We start from the raw sequence: 19,970 nt of genomic DNA on the forward strand, positions 1-19,970 counted from the left end.
CAGCGGCCACAGCGGCGAGGGAGCTGGGGACGGTGCTCACTCGGAGCCTCCGGCCCCCGGCACCGCAGCACCCAGCTCCGGCCCCGGTCCGTGCGCGGCCGCCCGGGAGTCAGAGCGCCAGCTGCGCCTCCGCCTCTGCGTCCTCAACGAGATCTTGGGCACAGAGAGGGACTACGTGGGCACCTTGCGCTTCTTGCAGTCGGTGAGTGGGGCCGGAGTCGCGGGGACACACAGGCTCTGGCCGCCAGCTCCGTTCCGGAGTGCGCAAGTCCCCGGGCCTGGGAGGGGGGTCCTTCCAACCTGTGGCCGCGGTCTCCCGGGGCCGCGAGAGTCTCCTTGGATTCGCAGCGCGCGTCTCTGGGAGAAGCGGGGAGATCTAGCTCCTCCAGAGCTTCCTGGCCGTCCAGCGTCTCAGAACCGGGTCTCTAGCACTCCGTTTCTCTCCCTGCGCGCTACCCTTTTGTCTTTTTCTTCCTTCCCCTCCCGCCTTTCAAATAGTTTAAAAATTAGTTACATCCGCGAGGCAGGGGGCTTTGGGATCCAGGCGCCTGCAGCTTTCTGCGTCTTTTCCCCGGGAATTTGTTAGTCTTTTAGTACACCATGGAATAGTCATCTGGAGGTTAGGCGGCCTCTAGAAATCAGAAGCTAACGTTGAGTAGAGAAGGATAAAATCTCTAACCTTCCCCCCACCCCGCGCGCTGCTGGAGTAGGGGAGAGGTAGATTCGAACTCACTAACAACTGAGCGCTTTTTATGGGCCGGGCACCTTACATCTTTAACCTTCACAGTTGGCCCATGAAGTGGGGACCAGTATCTCTCCCCAGTTTTTAGCGTGAGCGAGTTAGCTCCAGAAAGGTTGAGTGATTTGCCCTGGACCACACAGAGGGTTAAATTGGAGTATTGGGCTTTGAACCAGAGCCGTCTGTCGGGTGCTTTAAACGTTTGTTTTATGCTGCGTTTCTTTCTTTTTGTCTTTCTTTGAGAGGAAGGGGCCACTTCTCTACTATCGGAGGAAGTGAGAACAGTGACTAGGGAACAGGGGAGGTGGGAAAGGGCAGAGCCTGGGATGGAAGTTAGGAGACTCAGGACCTCCTGCTGGGACCTCATTTACTCTCCTTCTCTGCTCCAGGAAGTCTTTTAATCCAGGCTCAGGAAGGGCCGGTGGGGGGTAGTGGCGCCTTCTGAGACCTCGGAGCTGGGCTTTGCAGCACAGGGTTCTGGCATTCTCAGGGTTCTTGACGGCTTGGGGGTGCATCTGGGGCTGTGTGATCCAACTCTAGGAGGGGAGACCCCTGCTAAAAAGAGGGGTGTGTGTGTATGGGAGTGCTGGCTGGGCGGGTTCATAGGCACTTGACAATTCATTTGGCCCAAGGACCCTTCCAGAAAGACTTGTAAGAATAAGGCCGAGTTGGCATCTTTCCCTCTCACAGTCAAAAAGGAAATAAAGAACCTGCTTAGTGTGAAACTGGCAGTTTTTGAATTAAAGATGTAGACAGCCCTTGTGTCTGTGAGCCGTGTCAAATTCTAGGGAACTTGTCACTTCTTCTGAGCCACTCCCTGCTCCTCAGTCTGCAAGGGGAACAGAAAACACACACCGATTTTTATATGAATGGGGGGAAAAAATGTCTCCCACCCATGCCCTAGCCCTAAATGGTGTGGTTCCAAAACAGATGCAGATTGAAAATCAAATTGCCCACTTGCAGAGTCCAGGGAAGCTGGGATCATGGAAATTGAATGGGATCAACCATTCTTAATATTCACAAAACAAAAGCCCCCCAAAAGAAAAACAGAAAACCACAAAGATTTCTGTAGTTCTGTATTATCACCTTGGCACGGAATATTCTGAGTTCATCCAGTTGTTTTGTTGTTGTGTCAGTTCTGGGATGAGCTGGTTCTGACTTTGATGTCTCACATCAGTTTCCCCATTTGTGAAGCAAGGGGAGGGGAAGGAGCAATCTCCCTTTTGGCTTTGTCCTTTTGGGGCATCCCTAAGCTGGTGCCAGAAACAGACTGATTGTGTAACCTGACTGGATGTACCTCAGTGATGACTGTGAGGTACAGGAGTCTTCGCTTGCCTTACCCTATCAGAAATGCTTCCTAAACAACTCAAGGCCTTTTAGTTTTGAAAAGCCAGGGCTTAAAGCTTTAGAAACTGCTAATTACCAGGGCTCTCCGAGCAGCCAAGGCTGGCAGCCTACAGGTTCTGATTGTCTCCTATCTTCCCACTCATTCTTCCCAGTCTTCATATTTGCTAAGAGATTCGCCCCCCTCCCCTCCCAAGTTCCTGGCTTGGTAAATCCGTCCTGTTTTTCATTTCATGTATTAGAAGCTGGCTTTTCAGGCATGCTTGGCCTTTTTGTGTCCCTGGTTTTAGGGGCTCACCAGCCAGTGGAAATTGAGCTTGAACATTGTGGGAGAGACTGAAAACCCAGGTGTGAGTTCCTGCGTCAAAGAGAGGGCAGTCTAGTCTAGGGTGCACAATGGGGGTCTAAACAAATTCAGGTACAAGGCTGAAGTCAAATTCTTGGGCTGTGTGACCTTGGATAAGTGGTTTAACCTTTCAGATCGTCAGTTTCCTCATCTGTAAATTGGAGTATGATTGTCATTGTGTATCATCAAGTTGGTTCCAACTCATAGTAATCCTTTAGGACAGAGTAGAACTGCCCCACAGAGTCTCCAAGCCTGTCATCTCTACAGGTGGACATCAACAGGCCTTTTGTCTCCTGGAACTGCTGGTGGGTTTGAGCCATCAACCATTCAGTTAGCAACCAAGTGCTTAACCATTGCTCCATTAGGATTCTTGAGGACGATTATAGATCCTACTTTATAGGGTTTTTAAAGAGATTTAAATGAATTGTATAAATATATGTAAAGCCCTTAGAAAGTACCTGACAAGTACTGTTGTTATTGAGTTGGCTCCAAGTCACTGGGACCCCAAGTACAACAGAATTAATTGCTTGCTTCTGTCCCATCTACAGGATTGTTGGTATGCTTGTATCCATTGTTGCAGCCGCTCAGTCGGACAGTAGTGTGTTATGATCTGCAGGGTTTTCATTGGCTAATTTCTGAAAGGAGATGGTCAGGCCTTTCTTCCTAGTCTGTCTTAGTCTGGAAGCTCCACTGAACTATGACTACTCCGAATGACCCTTGTGGATTTGAATGACCCAGTGGCATAGCTTTCAGCATTAACAGCAGCATGCAAGTTACACAACATGACAGACTGACAGAAGGATAGTGGACTAAGGAATTTGCATATTAGTTACTACCATTAATTATGACCCTTCTTATTATATGATAATTCAACAAATAATCCAAATGATTAGGGTTATATATAGGGTTTCAGCATGCAGAGAGCAGGGGTAGTCTGGGAGGGCTAAGGAGACCAGAGTCAGCACTGAGAGGAGGACAGGGACTCTGAGTGAGTTTACTTTTTACCCTTTAAAACTCTGTCTACAGGAAGCGGTAGTGTCATTTGGCTCTGGGCCTGGGACTTTGTGATTTTTCCAGAATCTCTCCATCTTTCCCTACTCCTTCAGGAACTGGGTTGCACCTCCTTTCCCTCACCATCAAGGGAACTACTGACTTTAGTGTCGTGTTTTGTGTGTTTAAGAGTCAAGGCAAGGAAAGGACCAATCTTTTCCTAGAATCCCTGCACCTCTCTTGGAGGAAACCATAGAGATTGTAGGAGAAAATGCCCTGGGTTTGGACTTGGGATGTTGGATCTCAAAGTTTAGAATCTCCAGTTGTGTTGTGTACTTCCTGTGTGCTCATGGGTAGTGTTAACAGTGATAATTTTAATGTAGCTTATTACCAGTAGAGGCTGACACTTATGCATTACCATTCTAAACATTTAAAATATATTAATTCATTCTCCCATCACTCTTAAGGGGTGCTGTTGTCATTCCCATTGACTGAGGCAAAGAGAGTATTCAGTGAGTTTCCCTGGGGCAGGTAAGCAGCTTGCCTGTGATTTTGTAGGACTAGAACCCAGGCTGTCCTGCTCTAGAACTCACAGCCCCAACCACAAGCAGCCGCTGACTGAGAAAGGGCTCTTGGCACATGATTTATGAAGGTGGCAGAGCTGAGGTTTGAACCCAGGTCTGTGTGACACTTTATCTCCGCTGGTGCTGCCTCCCGTTCTGTCTTCTGCAGAATGGGCAGAACTCTGGAAGGATGGAAATGGTGGGTGGCTGGGTTCCTCCTCTGCTTTGAGTGTCTCTTTATGGTGTGGCTGTTGAGTGAGGGGCTTTAGACCTTGGCTGCTGCAGTTCAAATCCTGGTTTGACTGAAGGTGACCTTGAATGGACCTGTGACCTGCTTCTGTACAGGGGACATAGTATAACAGCAGCATTGTGAGAGTGTTTTGAATATTGAATGAGATTGAAATAAAAGCTCTTAGAACAGTGCCGGTTACATAATTGTTGTTGTTGGGTGCCCATTGGGTTGTTTTTTGACTCATAGCGACCCCATGTGACCGATAAGAACTGCCCCATAGAGTTTTCTTGACTGGAATCTTCACAGGGCAGATTACCAAGTCTTTCCCCTCCTGAGCCTCTGGGTGGGTTCCAATTGCCAACCTTTACATTGGCAGCTGAGCACTTAACTGTTGTACCACTAGGGTCCGTAGGCACATAGTAGGCACTCAGAATGCTGTGGTGGCTTTTCCTAGGAATGGGTAGTACTGTGAGTGGGCAGATGCCACTTCTGGGGCTCAAAGCCTCTCACCTCAGAGAGGAAGTGAGTGAATTCTGAGCCCAGGCCCACCTTCCTCTTGGTTGGATGGGTTCAGGATCTCTGCCTGCAGGGTGGGAGACCTCAGGGCAATGGGTCCTATGATGGGTATGCCAATCAGCTGGGCTGGAAAGAGAAAGAGGGCCCGGCTGGGTGGGCACAGGGAGCTCTCAGGCTCCTGGGGTGGGGACTGGCCAGGGCTCTTCGTGCACTCCAGAGAGCCTGCCCTGAGCTGGCTGGACCAGGGACCCTCAAGAACGGGGGGTGCGGGCAGAACAGCTCCCAGAATGCTGGTTCTGCTTTTTTGGGGAGGAGATCAAAGCTTTTTCTCTCATTGGAACTCTGCTTGCCAAAAAACAAGAAACTGTGGTTTTATGTTGTCACTATTGGTTGTTTTTTAAGAAGATTCTGTACGCTTTGTCTCACACTAGGGAGAAATGCCAGTGGTTAGGGGGGGCAAGTTTTCGATTCTGCACTCGTTAAAAAGGATGACCTGCCTATGGTGATTTGGGGATTGTCACGTGATGGTGTTGCGAAAAGTAAGATGCTCTGTCATCCTGCATGTAACATGATGCTGTTTTTGAAAACAAACAGTAGCCATAATATAGTCAGGTTACCTTGCATGTATATGGAACCTTAACGTAAGGTCAGTGGTTCCAACCCATTAGCTGCTCTGCAGGAGAAAGACCTGGAGATCAGCTTCCATAATGATTGTTGTTGTTAAGTGCCATGAGTTGGTTCTTCTGAGGAGCAGCTGGTGGGTTTGAACTGCCGATCTTGCGGTTAGCAGTCCAGTGCTTTATTCTACAGCGCCACCCCAGGGCTCCCCATAAGGACTCTAGCCTAGGAACCCCTGTGATACAGTTCTACATTGTACATTGTTTCACTATGAGCCGAAATCTACTTGAGAGAACTTAACAACCTTGTTTGTTTAAGGTTGTGGGAGCTTGGAGAAAAGGATTCTTGTTGTTGTTAAGTGCCATCTAGTCGGTTCCTACTCATGGTGACCCTGTATAGAGTTTCCTAGGAGTGACTAGTGAGCTTGAACCGCCGATCTTGTGGTTCAGATGGACTTTACAGTCCAGTGCATTAACTCACAGCGCCACACCAGGTCTCCTGAAGGAAAGGATGGAAGGATGTTTATCATGTGGAGAAAAGGAGAATGGTAGTCAGGCAGGAAAGAAAGGAGAAAAGTGTATCAAGAAATCCTGGTTGTAATATTCTTTTTGTATAAAATTGTGCATGTGAATACATATTTTGTAAAAAGTGGACAGAATGACTTGCATTTTCAGTATGGCTATTAGATAAATGCAAAAATAGTAGTAATAATAATTTGCTGACACTCGGGCAGTGCAAGTCCTGTGTTAAGTATATTAACTAAGAAGTTCTAGTTATTAATGTGTTTCCCATTTTACAAGTGAAACAAAGGCACAGAGAGGGCAAGTCAGTTTCCCAAGATCATACAGCCTGACAGAGCTGAGATTCAAATCCAGTTAGTCTGGCCTTAGAGCTCATACCTTTTACTGGTACCCTGAGCTCTCCACAACATGATGCTCTTTTCATGAGTAGAGTTACTGTTTTTGAGAGACCTCTTGGGCTGCCCCAGTGGACGAGAATGAAGCCACAAGGTCCAAATGATCTGAACTTTCAGATGCTAAAGAACCTGGGGTCATGTCACTATTTGGGGGTGGAACAGCATCAGGATGTCAGTGAAAAATCTTTTGATGATAAAAATCTCCGTGTCTGCACGCATTAGAGGGGCCCCATCTCTTGTATATGGGAAACAGAGCCATATACAGGTAAAAGCAAAGACTGCTTTTCTCACCCTGTAAATATTTATGGGGTGCTTGCTGTATTTTTCAGTATATTCCTAGGCTGGGAGGGTACCGCTGATGAAAGAGAAGATGTCCTGGTCCTAGGAGAAAGGTGACCCATCAGAGATGCTGTAACTCCTGCATCTGATTGAATATGTTCTTCAGATGGGCATCCTGGTAGCTCACACACTGAATTATTCAGCGTCTTCCCTTGTGACTATGCATCTGTCTCTTTCAGAAGAGATGGGTGAAGTTGGTGTCCCTGGCTTTTGGGGGCTTCAGAATGCCCCTTTTCTTGGAGAGTGCTCCCTTTTATCAAGCCGGTGAGCAGAACAACTGTTGGCTCAGAGCCACACCCTCAGATGAAGAAACCCACATCCTATTTGCTTCACAGCCCCCTCCCTCCTCCCCTTGGAGGTTTTGCAAGAGTTAAAAGTCTTTGAAGCAGGACCTGCCTGGTTGCTGGAGAATCTGAACCTCTGAGTTTTGTGACCTTTCTTCAGTTTTTCAGTGGGTGGTGGGTGAACATGCTGGGCTGGGTCTCAAACCAACATTCAGCTCCCACCAGGCCAAGCCCAGTGCGGGCCGAGTAAAGGAGACTTTAGTTCTTGAAGGCAAGCCAGCTGGGTCATTGGGCCCCATACTTGTTGCTTTGTAGGTGAGGCACCTGGTGGCCTCCAGATGGGAGGTGAGCTCTGGCTAAAGACTGGCTTGAATCCTGAGAGTCCTGAGGAAGGCGGATTGGGTGGCCCCTGTCCCTATTTGAGTTTTTTTTTTTTCTAGCCTGGCTCAAAAAGCAAAACACCCAGATATGTTGGCATTATGTCGATCCAGACTCATAGTGACCCCATGTTGTTGTTAAGTGCTGTCGAGTTGGTTCCTACTCACAATGTTTCCAAGGAACAGCTGTTGGGTTTGAACCGCCGACCTTGCTGTTCCCAGTCCAGTGGCCTACAGTGTCACACCAGGAGTCTGTAGTGACCCTACAGGGCAGTCATCTGTGTGATAGCAGACTGCCACATCTTTCTCTATAGGAGCAGCTGGTGGGTTGTAACTTCTGATCTTTGTGTTCAGTACTTCTTGTTGTTAAGTGCCTTCGAGTTGGTTTTGACTCATAGTGACCCCTGTATAGGGTTTCTAAGGATTGGCTGGTAGGTTTGAACCACCAACCTTGCAGTTAGCAGTCCAGTGCTTATCCTACAGCATCAGGCCTGGGTTCCACAGGGGGCATTTCTAGTCCTGTTGTTGTTAAGTGCTGTCCAGTCAGTTCTGGCTCCTAGCGACCCTGAATAGGGTTTCGGAGGAGCAGTTGGTGGGTTTGAACTGTCGACCTTGTGGTTCACAGTCCAGTGCTGATCCTACAGAGCCACACCAGGAATCCTTTCTCATCCTAAAAGCTGGTAAAGGGCCAGTCTGTTTACTCTGTCTTTTTAAAGCTTAAATTTTGTTGTTTTTTTCCCTTTCTTTAGCTTTTTATTGTAATTTGGGTGGATGTTTATAGAGCAAATTGGACAGTTCCTGCACATTTTGGCTAGTGACATTGATTACAATTTCTCCGTTGTACCAGCGCTCTCCCACTTACTGTGTGTGCTGTTTCCATTTGCCCCTCTTTCTATCTCTTCCTGCTTTCTGAGCTTTATTCCTAGAGAAATGGTGTCAGCTGAATCTCCTTTGGTTGGTGGTTCTAGGGAGTCTGTACCTCCCTGGGGCTTCTGTTCACCTTATAGGCTACTCTGTCCTTTGGCTAAAAGTTGAGTCACATTGGAGAATCGATTCCAGGCTTAAAGAGTGACTAAGGTCATATAGTCTTGGGGCTTCCATCAGCCTCTATTAGGCCAGTAAGCCTGTTTTTTTTTATGATTTTCAGTTTTGTTCCACATTGTTTTCCCATTCTATCCAGAACCTCCTATCCCTTTCAGAGTGGTTAGTAGTGGACGCCAGACACCATTTAGTTCTTCTGGTCTCAGGGTCATGGAGGCTGGGGTTCCACTAGTCTTGGGGCTCATTATTTCCGTGTGTCTTTCATTGTCTTTACTCTTCTTTGTTTTAGATGAGGAGGGACCAATACTTGTACGGTAGATGGCTGATCATAAGCTTTTAAGCCCTCAGTTGCTCCGTACCACAGGAGGATGTAGAATATCGTCTCTTTGGGTTATGTTATGCCAGTTGACCTTGATTTCCCCTGACCCTATGGTCCTGAGCCCCCAGACCCAGTGACTCATTCCCTAAGGGTGTCTGGTTATAGCTAAGAAGTTTAAAACTTAAGTTTCAATTATCCACTTAATTGTAGCTGGCTCCCCGTCTCATTTATGGTACAAGCCAAGCTCCTTACGATGTCCCACAAGGCCCTGCAGGATGGGGTTAGTTACTCCTGACTCTATCTCCTGTGGCTTTACTTGAAGCTTCCTTCACACCAGCCACGCATCCTCCTTCTTGTTCTCCCAATGGGCAAAGCCAGGGCCTTTGTATGTGCTCCTTCCTCTGTCAGGAATACCCACCTCCCTACCCCAGCGAAATGTATGCTCAAAGCCCCCCTCCCCTGGTGAATACAGATTTATTACATCACAGTTCTGGAGCTAGAAGTTCAAAATCAAGGTCCCGACAGGGCCATGTTCTCCCTAGAGGAAGAGCCTTCCTTTTCTATGGCAGTTTCTGGAGGGGTCTGGCAATCATTGGTGTTGCTTGCCTTTTGGGAGCCATTATTTCTTACAAGGGATGCATAGTCATCATATATAAAGAATTACACGACTCAACAACAAAAAGACAAATGATTCAATAAAATAATGGTCAAAGGACCATTTCACCCATATGTCATTTGTTGTTGTGTTGTTGTGAAGTGCCATCGAGTTGGTTCCGACCCATAGCGACCCTGTACAGGGTTCCCAAGGGTGTAAATCTTTACGGGAGTAGAAAGCCTCATCTTTCTCCCGCGGAGCGGCTGGTAGTTTCGAACTGCTGACCTTAAGGTTCGCAGCCCGATTCGTAACCACTACGCCACACACAATTTCACACAAATGACAGCCTGACAGATACGCTGGATTTTTTCCCTTCAGGTCTTGGTTCTAAGGTCTGCTCAGAGAAGCTTGCTTTGAAAAGTGGTTTCCCTCATTTCGGCACACCCAGTGACCTTGTTCTGAGGCCTGGTGTGGTGCTGTGGGTTAATGCGCCCAACTGCAAAGTCGTTTGAACTGCAAGGTTGGTGGTTCAAGCTCACCAGCTGCTCCTCAGAAACCCTATACAGGGTTGCTATGGGTCGGAACTGACTTGACGGCACTTAACAACAATAGCAATGACCTTGGTCATTTCCTAAACCCTGCCTCCCCCCAGCACTTATTTTACTCGTGTGTGACATTTGCTTTTTTGTCCTTGCCCTTCCTCCACTCACATTAACCCCTGAGGGCTGGCTTGTTCTCTGCTGTGTCTTAACAGGAGCATGGTGGTACAATGGTTAAACGTTCAGCTGCGAACTGACAGCTTGGTGGTTTGAACCCACCAGTTGTTGTGCAGGTGAAAAATGAGTCTATTTGCATCATTCAAGAGACTCAAGCCGGATTCAGAAGAGGCTGTGGAACAAGGGATATAATTGCCGATGTCCCGTGGTTCTTAGCTGAGAGCAGAGACTATCAGAAAGATGTTTACCTATGCTTTATTGACTACGCATAGGCTTTTGATTGTGTGGATCATGACAAGCTATGGACAACATTGCGACGTATGAGTATTCCAGGACACTTAATTGTACTCATGAGGAATCTGTACATGGACCAAGAGGCAGTTGTTCGAACAGAACATGGGAACACTGAATGTTTTAAAATTAAGAAAGGTGTGTGACAAGGTTGTATTCTTTCACTGTACTCATTCAACCTGTATGCTGAGCAAATAATCCGAGAAGCTGGGTTCTATGAAGAAAAACATGGCATCAGCATTGGAGGAAGACTTATTAACAACCTGTGATATGCAGATGATACAACCTTACTTGCTGAAATTGAAGAGGGCTTAAAATATTTACTCATGAATATCAAAGAGCACAGCCTTCGGTATGGATTACATCTCAATATAAAGAAACAAAAATCCTCATCACTGGACCAATAAACAACATTCTTATCAACAGAGAAAAGATTGAAGTTATCAAGGACTTCATTCTTCTTGGATCAACTATCAACACTCATGGAAACAGCAGTCAAGAAATCAAACGATGTATTGCATTAGGCAAATCTGCTGCACGACCTTTTAAAAGTGTTGGAAGAGTAAAGATGTCAGCTTGAAGACTAAGGTGTGCCTGACCCAAGCCATGGTATTTTCAGTAACCTTATTTGCTTGTGAAAGGAGAACAGTGAATAAAGAAGACCATAGAATTGATGCTTTTGATGGAGAATATTGAAAGTGCCATGGGCTGCCAAAAGAACCAACAGATCTGTGTTGGAAGAAGTGCAGCCAGAGTGCTCCTTGGAGGCCAAGATGGCCAAACTTTGTCTCTCATACTTCGGACATATTGTCAGGAGGGACCATTCACTGGAGAAGGATATCATGTTTGGTAGGGTGGAGGGTCAGAGAAAAAGAGGAAGACCCCCACTGAGATGGATTGGCACAGTGGCAGCATCTTTGGGCTCAAGCGTGGCAACGATAGTGAGGTTGGCCCAGGGTTGGGCAGTGTTTCGTTCCGCTGTGCATAGGGTCGCTATGAGTCTGTACCTACTCGATGGCACCTAACAAAAACAACAGCAACAACTTGCATCAAAATCACAGCCTTGAAAACCCTATGGGGCAGTTGTACTCTGTCCTATAGGGGGCGCTGTCAGTCAAAATCCACTTGACATCAGTGAGTGCCCCTAGCCAGGACACCATAGCACATATAGTGAGGGCCCAGTGTTTCTCGGCTGCTTGAGTGATGGAATGGGACATGGAACTATTTTCCCTATAATAAATTAAATTTTGCAGGTAAGGGGAAAACCTCAGCACTATTACCACTTGAGGCTGAATAATTATTTACTGTGGGGCTGCCCTGTGCATTGCAGGATGTTTAGCAGCATCCCTAGCCTTTACTCAATAGATGCTGTTTGCACCCTCTCCCAGTGGTGGCAGTTAGAAGAGTCTCTAGTCTCCTGAGGCTCACAGTTACCCCTGGTTGAGAACCACTGGGCTAAAACGGCCTTTGCCCACCAGCCTTGCTTCAGAACTGTGTCCTACATGTGTGTGCAGGAATAGATGGAACTGAAGTTAGTTCATGTTGCGCGTATATGTGTATGTTTATACAATTCACAAGATGCGATCATCCTCACTCTTCAGTTCCATGTTTCACCAGCAATATGTCTGGAAGGGGCTCTTTTTCTTGGGGCTCTAGCACCAAATAACCTGGGTTCACATCCCAGCGCTGCCCTTGTGTGACCTTGGACTAGTCCCTTTGCGTCTTTGAGACCTGGCCTTTCCATCTGCTGCTTGAGGAGGATCGGAACCCTCACAGGGTTTGCTGCTGTGAGAAGTGCACGGGGTGACCTATGGGATATGCCCCAGCACAGCTGAACGCTGGGGAAAGGGCAGGGTTCATCCAGAGCTCACCCCTCCTCTGGAAGAAGGGAATTCCTCCAGCCTCACAGTCCAGGGTTGGATTTGAAATTTGTTTTTATTTTCTTGGTGCCATAAGAATCAGGAGGGAACCCGCCAGACCGTCTTTTGTCTTGTGGTCAGACACTCAATCTGTGTTTACCTGCTACTAGTTACTTCCCCGGAGACTCTGGTAGCTTAGTGGTTACGAATTGGGCTGTGAACCTTAAGGTCAGTGGTTCGAAACTACCAGCTGCTCTGCGGGAGAAAGATGAGGCTTTCTACTCCTGTAAAGATTTACAACCTCGGAAACCCTGTACAGGGTCGCTATGGGTCGGACCCGACTCGACGGCACATAACAACAACAACAACAGTTACTTCCCCAGGATGGAGCTAACAGATGATCCCTTGGCTCTGGGCCCCAAGAGGCGAGGCTGTTTCAGGCTTGTGGGACCCTGACCGCTGATGGGTGGTGAAAAGAATCAGGTGACCACTGCCCACTGGGGCCTAAAGTTGTGGTTGTGTTTTTTCACAAGTGGGTAACTTCTGCAGGGAGGAGGTAGGCTCAGGTCCCAGAAAAGTGTGGGCAGTTGGTGCTCTCATTCATAATGTAATCATTCGTTCACTAATGAGACATTGAAGTGCCTACTTTGTGCATAGCACTTCTTGCTGGCATGTTTCTGGAACAAGACATCAAGGGCCCTGCCTTCATGGAATCTTCGGACACTATGCAGCTAATAGAGGTCTCTTGGGAAGATATTATGAGCTGTAGTAATGATGTTGTTGTTGTTGTTGTTAAGTACCGTCAAGTTGACTCTGACCCAAAGCTACCCTGTATAGGGTTTCCAAGGAGTGGCTAGTGAGCTTGAACCACTGACCTTACAGTTCAAATGACCTAGCAGTCTGACACATTAGCCCACAGCACCACACCAGGACTCCTCACCATTTATAAAATCCTACTATCTATAGGGGTGTCCTGGTGTGGCACTGTGGGTTAATGTGCTAGACTGCAAAGTCAGTTTCTGCTACTCGGAAAGTCTATACAGGGTCGCTATGGGTTGGATGGCACTTAACAACAACATAGGATAAACACTAGACTACTAATCGCAAAGTTGGTGGTTCAAACCCACCAACCGCTCCTTGGAAACCCTGTACAGGGTTGCTATGAGTAAGAACTGACTCAAAGGCATTTAACAACAACAGCTAATCACAAAGTCAGCAGTTCAAATCCACCAGTGGCTCACTAGGAGAAAGATGAAGCTTTCTGCTCCTGTAAAGATTTGCAGCCTTGGAAACCCTGTACAGGTTTGCTATTAATTGGAATGGACTCAACAACATTTAACAACTAAACAACAGCAGCGACGTGCTACACACCTGTGCTTTGTGTGACTTGTCTCTCTGAGTCCTTGCAGTCCTCTGACATGAATGTCATTGTGACAGCCACTTCACAGATGTTGAAACTGAGACCCAGAGACACTAATTAATTTGCTCAAACTCATGCAACTTGTGGGTGTGCTGGGAAGGAGGTAGAACCAGGACTGTGTTGGTGATTACAAAACCCTGGTGGCACAGTGGTTAATTGCTTGACTTCTAACTGAAAATGTGGTAGTTCGAACCCACCAGCTTCTGTGTGGGAGAGAGATAGGGTAGCTGCTTCTGTAAAGATGATAGCTTCTACTTTATCCTATAGGGTTGCCCTGAGTTGGAATGAACTTGACAATGTTTTGAATTTTTTTTTTTTTTAATGGTGGTGATTAGTGATGGTGATGATGTCTTTGATAGGTGGTCAGTGGAGACCTCTGAGGAGGTGGCCTCTGGGCTGTGGAAAGATTTGAGAGATATGTATTCCAGGCAGAGGGAACAGCATGTGTAAAGGCCCTGGGGCAGGACAATGCTTGGTTTGTTGGAGGAACAGCAAAAGGTCACAAATGGAAGGGAAGAATGGGGCTATGATTGGAAGGTAGAGATTGCATGGGTCTTGGATGCATGGAGAGGAGTTTGGACGAGATGCTGAGGGAGGACTTTGAGCAGGGTGTGGCATGATTTGAAACCATAACTGGGCAGCAATTTTCTTAACTCTCAGCAGCCTCCTCCTGCCTCTGGTTTGGACAGGGGTCCCAGAGGGAGTGACTGCCTGCTCCTTCCAGACAGAGCAAGGAGGTCTGGAAGTCAGGAGCCTGTGACCTGGTCTTGGACTTCTGTCTGGGTGTCAACCTCCCAGTGGTTACCATGTTACACCCGAGTGACCAGCGCAGGCTCTCTGAGCCGACCACACCTAGGGAGGGTTTGGGCACCTATTTGTGGCTGGGCTGTGAATAGCTAGAAAGGTCTGGGTTTCCTGTGAGAGAGGGTGCCTCCCTTCTTATTCTGTTCAGGAAACGAATTTGCATGATTAAAAAACGATTTGGAGGGAACTTGAATCCACCCTTGACCTCTAGCCACTTTATTGCAGGATATTAGCTCACACTTCTGCCCCGTGGAGGATACATTTTACAGACCCACTTAATGGATGAGGAAAACTGAAGTGCAATGGAGTGAAGTGCAGTGGATGTATTGCTGCAGGCGTCTTGGTCTATTGCAGCCCAGCCACCTTCCATCTGCTTTTCCCCTTGTTTCTCCCATAGTCTCTTCTTCACTGGTAGCCAGAGAGATCCTGTTGGCACCTAAGTCATTTGGTGCCCAAAACCACCCTCCCTTGGTTCTCACCCTTTTAAGGGCTCACCTGATTAGGTCAGTCCCACTCTGAATAATAATAATAATAGAAGTATTTTTGTTGTTGTTGTTGTTTTTGAGGGTATAGGTAGCAAAACATACACCAGTTCAATACTTTCTATTTGTACCATTCAGGGACGTTGACTATATTCTTTAAGTTTTGCAACCATGCTCATCTTTCTTTTTCTAATTGTTTTTCCTTCATTAACATAAAGCCACTGCCTCTTATGTCTCCAATTTCATCTCTCAAGTTGCTAGTATCAGTTCAATTCCATGTAGACATTTCCTTAAAGCATACAATGCTCAAGGCTGATACTCCTTACTAGCTAAGCTAAACTACACTTGGGTTTAAAAAGAAGATTTAAGGGAATATTTTTGGTTTAAGGTTTTTGTTTTTTTTTACCAAGAAAACCTTTAAATTTTTTTAACAAACTTTTTCCAACATTGGTTTCATGCAATATTTGTCCCTTTGTGACTGATTTCACTCAGCATAATGTCCTCTAGGTTCAACCATGTGAAGTGTTTCATAGATTCATCATTATTCTTCAATGGTTGTAATATTCCACGGTGTGTATGTACCAACGTTTGTTTAACCATTCTTCTGTTGATGGGCATTTAGTCTGTCTCCAACTTTTTGATAGGTCTCTTGTAAATAGCATATTGAAGGATCATGTTTTCTTATCCATTCTGCTATGTCTCTCTCTCTGTTTTTTTTTTTTAATGTTTTATTGTGAATTATGTGATAGTTTACATAGGAGAACTTTAGCTTTACATTTATCCTATCTTATATCGTTTCATTGCCATGGTTAGAATCCCCTCCATGTATCATCAACCAACCAAAGTGTATACTCTGCAAGTCTGCCCCCCGCTCGTCAGCACACAGCCCTCTCCCTCTTTGGGTCTAAAGTCCCCAGCCACTCCATCTCTCCATGTCATCATTTCTGCCTCCATCTCTGGCGTCACTGCATCTCTGGGTAGGGTCCTGCTCTTCTCGCTTGATGGTCCCAGGGACCTCTGCTCCTAGACTGCAAAGTTAGTCACTCCCCTCCTTGCTACAAAATGTCTACCTTTACATTTCCAACCCTCACAGTCAGTCCTGATAATAATTATTCACTGCTGTATTGCAAGAGACCTATCCGCATTTCCTTTCATCAGCCCCGCCCAGACAGATTGGAGATTCTGTCTTCCTCTGGTTTCAGTTTTAAGGTTTAAAGATGATCTCTGGGCAACAGTTTTTGGGAGTCATCTAGCCTCCATGGCTACAGAAAGTCTGGATTCTGTGAGAATTTGAAATTCTGTTCCACATTCCGCTCTTGCTCCCCTTGGTCAGGATTCTTTTTTTTATAGATTCTTTGATTGATTAAAATGTTCAGTAATGATTGCAGGGCACCATTCAGCTTTTCTGGTCTTCACTCCACTGAATTTTTGATGAACTCAGAGTGAATTGATCCAAGGACCTCAATTACACCTGAAAAACTCCTTCGTGTTTGTTATGTTAGCATAGCATGAATCCTATTATGTATCAGGAGTGAACTCAAAATCAGCCTCACATATATGGAAGGGGAAGGGATTCTACAGGGTGTATCTACAGAGGGGCAGGAATCTTGGAGGGCATCTGAGAATTCGGCCTACCACAAATGGTAGGTGGTGAATTTGAACTCAGTACTGTTTGATTTCAAAGCCCATGTTCTTGACCACTGGGTCCTGCCCAGAGCAGCCCCTGAGCAAAGTGAATTGATTGGCTGATGGATTCAGCCAGGTTCCTTTTGAGAAAGAGGGAATATGTAGTTTGTCTAATGGGGTGCTCTTTTCCTCCCTCCTGGGACCTGGTCTCTCTAGCATGGCACACAGACTACCGGCATCTCTTGAAATGATTTGCTAGTTGGGTTTTGAGGACCCAGCCAAGGGACAGACCTTGACTATTTCCTTCTTTAGGAGACATTTATGGCAGATCATGTTATCTGGTACTCTGAGAAGCCCTAGTGGTGCAGTGGTTATGCATTCAACTGCTAACTGAAAGTTTGACAGTTCAAACCCATGCATCTTCAGAGTTTGAAAAAGGCCTTGTGAGTTGCCCCTGTAAAAATCACAACCTGGGAAACCTTGCGGGGGCAATTCCACTCCGTCACATATGAGTTGAAAGTTGAAATCAACCCCATGGTACCTACAACAGCAACAACTCTGAGGGCAGGCCAAGGAGTGAGAAAGCCTTGCTGGTTGTGTTGATATCCAAATTTGGGGGCTTTCCCAGATAACTAACTTACTGATTAGTGATTTCTATTTTAATTTTGTTTTACTCAGAGAATAAATGCTGCACTTTTCCGCCCTTTGACATTCTGGGGTTTTGTCTTTTTCAGTTTGTTGTACTTGATAGCTTTTTTGTTTTTGTTTTTTAGCATTTTATTACGGTTTGAGTGAAAGTTTACAGAGCAGGTTAGTTTTTCCATTCAGCAATTTATAAACATTTTGTTTTCTGACATTGATTGCAAGCCCCTTGGTGGAACAGCACTCTGCCCGCTTCCTCTCTGGGTCCCTCCTTCCTTCCTGCCCTCCGAACTTTGTTTTGGGCCTGCCTGTACGTGATAGTTCTGAGGTGTTGTGTGTTCACGTTCTAGGCCTGTCTGTAGTTTGGCTAAAAGGTGATCTCATTCCTCGCTTAGTTCTAGGTTGGAAGGATGGCTAAGGACCACAGTCTCGGGAGTCCCATTATTCTCTGTTAGATCAATACGTTTGGTCTTTTTCATGACTTGAATTTTGTTTTATGTTTTTCTCTTACCCTGTCTTGGACCTTCTATTATGATCTTAGACAGAGCTGTTGGTAGTGGTAGCTAGGCACCATCTAGTTCTTCTGATCTCAGATTAGTGGAGGCTGTGGTTTGTGTGGCCCCCTAGTCCTTTGGACAATTTGTTTCCTTGAGTCTTTGATTTTAATAGTTGCATCTTAGGTGACCACTTGCAATATTTTAAGACCCTAGTTACTATTCACCAAAGTAGGACATGGATCATTGTCTTTGTGGAGTCCAGCACATTAACCCACAGCGCCACTTGACCCAGATACTGAGACAGCACTTTGACGTTTATTGGGACTTGGTTTATGAGCCAACTTACGGTCTGACTAGGTGACCATTCCTTGTGCATGAGAAGAACATGTATTCTACTGTCATTGGGGGGACTATTCTATATGTTTCATTTAGATCAAGGTACCTGATTGTGTTATTCAGGTCTCTCTACCTTTGCTGGTGTGGCACTGTAGGATAAGAGTAGGACTGCAAGGTCAGTTTGAACCACAAGACCATCAGTTCAAACCCACCGTTGCTCCTTGGAAACCCTAAACAGAATTGCAATGAGTTAGAACCAACTCAATGACATTTAACAACAACAACATCTTTGCTTATTTTCTATCCACATGTTTTACTGAGAGTTGTTGTTGTTAGATGCCATCGAGTTGATTCCAACCTACAGCGACCCTGTGTAGGGTTTCCAAGGAGCAGCTGGTGAGCTTGAACCACCAACCTTGCAGTTCACATGACTTTGCAGTCTGATGCATTAACCCACAGCGCCACAACAGGACTTCTTTTACTGAGAGAGGACTCTGTATATTTCCAACTATGGTTGTCTAGTTGTGCATCTTTCCCCTTCGTTCTATCCATTTTTACTTTGTGAATTTTGATTATTTTGCTTCTTATGAAGTCCTGGTGTGGTGCTGTGAGTTAATGTGTTGGACTGCAAAGTCAATTTGAACCACAAGACCGGCAATTCCAACTTGACGACACTTGACAACAACAACAACATGATTGTTATGTCTCCCTGATAAATTGACCCTTTTACAATTATTAAATACCCCTGTTTGTTGTTGCTGGAGTCCTGATGTGGTGCTTGCAGTAGGATAAGTTCTTGACTGCTAACCATGAGGTTGGTGGTTCAAACCCACCAATTGCTTCTTAGAAACGCTATACAGGGTCGCTGTGAGTTGGAACCAATTCAGTGGTACTTAACAACAACAAACTTCTTATTGGTAATATTTCATGTATTAAAACCTGTTTTATCTGATATTATATATAACCCCAGCAGCTTCCTGTTTTTCCTTTCAGCCCGTTTGTGTCTTTATATTTCAAGTGTAACTCTTGCAGACATTGTATACTTGGATCTGGTATTTTTATCGGTTCTGACAGTCTCTTGTTTTTCATTGGGTTGTGTAGTCCATTTACATTTAATGCCATTATTGACAGTGTTGAGTTTAGGTCTACCCTTCCGGAGTTTTGTTCAGCTTTGTTTGATGGGGGGCATTAACAAGTATAAAAGAACTTTCCTTTCCCATCCACACTCTGCTGAGACGGTGGAGCAGAAAATGGAGGTTAATGAGTCAGAACTCTTTATAATGACTTTACAAAGTCTTATGTGCTCAGCACTTCAGTCTTATCTCCTTCCCTGTTCATTCTGTCCCCATCCCACCGGCTTTCTTTCTGGTTTTGACCTGTACTAAGTTGGTTCTAGCCTCTGAATCTTGGCATTTGCTGTTCATATTGCTTGGAAAACAGTTAATTTGCATTGGGGTGTCCCTGCACTGTCTTTCAGGTCTCAGCTCAGATGTCATCTCCTTAGAGAGCCTCACTCGAAATCACTTTACTTATTTTCTTCTTGGTATCTGTCACTGCCACTCCCTGACATTCTCTGCCTGTGTACTTGTCTAGTGTCTCAGTTTCCCATTACAATAGAAACCACATGAGGTCAGAGTTCTGCTTGTGTGTGTTCACGGCCTTCAAACCAGTGCCTAGGCCATCACAGGGTCTCTGTTGGGAATTGTTAAATGAATGATGCATGAGTCAAAGGGGTTGAATGAGGCACATTCTGTGACAAAGGTGTTTCTACTTCCTGGCCATCTCTAATGAGTGGGCATGAGTTGGTCTGGGGGACATGGACCCCAGGAAAGGGAGTGGCTACAGACTGGATCGCAATGGTTTATTTGCAACGTTAGGGAGCTATTTGTGGTCCTACACCCCAGCTGATATCTGACCAGGCTATTGATTGGCTGGCTTTTATTTCCCCTTGATCCTTAAGGTAATAAAAAACATTGGGTTTTTTCATAGGAACGTTCCTTTAGGTCATTTCAGGTATGGGTGATCTCTCTTTTGGAACCAAATGTGATAAAATGATATATGTTGTTGTTGTGATGTGC

At 45.9% G+C, this 19,970-nt stretch overlaps 1 protein-coding gene across 1 annotated transcript in view; it reads left to right on the forward strand.

Moving 5' to 3' along the window:
- The window catches only part of PREX1 (phosphatidylinositol-3,4,5-trisphosphate-dependent Rac exchange factor 1), a 353,334-nt gene that overhangs the window by 95,307 nt on the left and 238,057 nt on the right, over positions 1 to 19,970 (forward strand). Inside the window, exon 4 of the mRNA XM_006839328.1 lies at positions 4 to 202. Within this exon, the coding sequence (XP_006839391.1) occupies positions 4 to 202 (199 nt within the window). The remainder of the gene's footprint in view (positions 1 to 3; positions 203 to 19,970) is intronic.

Source organism: Chrysochloris asiatica, unplaced genomic scaffold (assembly GCF_000296735.1).
Source record: "Chrysochloris asiatica unplaced genomic scaffold, ChrAsi1.0 scaffold00023, whole genome shotgun sequence".
Classification (NCBI taxonomy): domain Eukaryota; kingdom Metazoa; phylum Chordata; class Mammalia; order Afrosoricida; family Chrysochloridae; genus Chrysochloris; species Chrysochloris asiatica.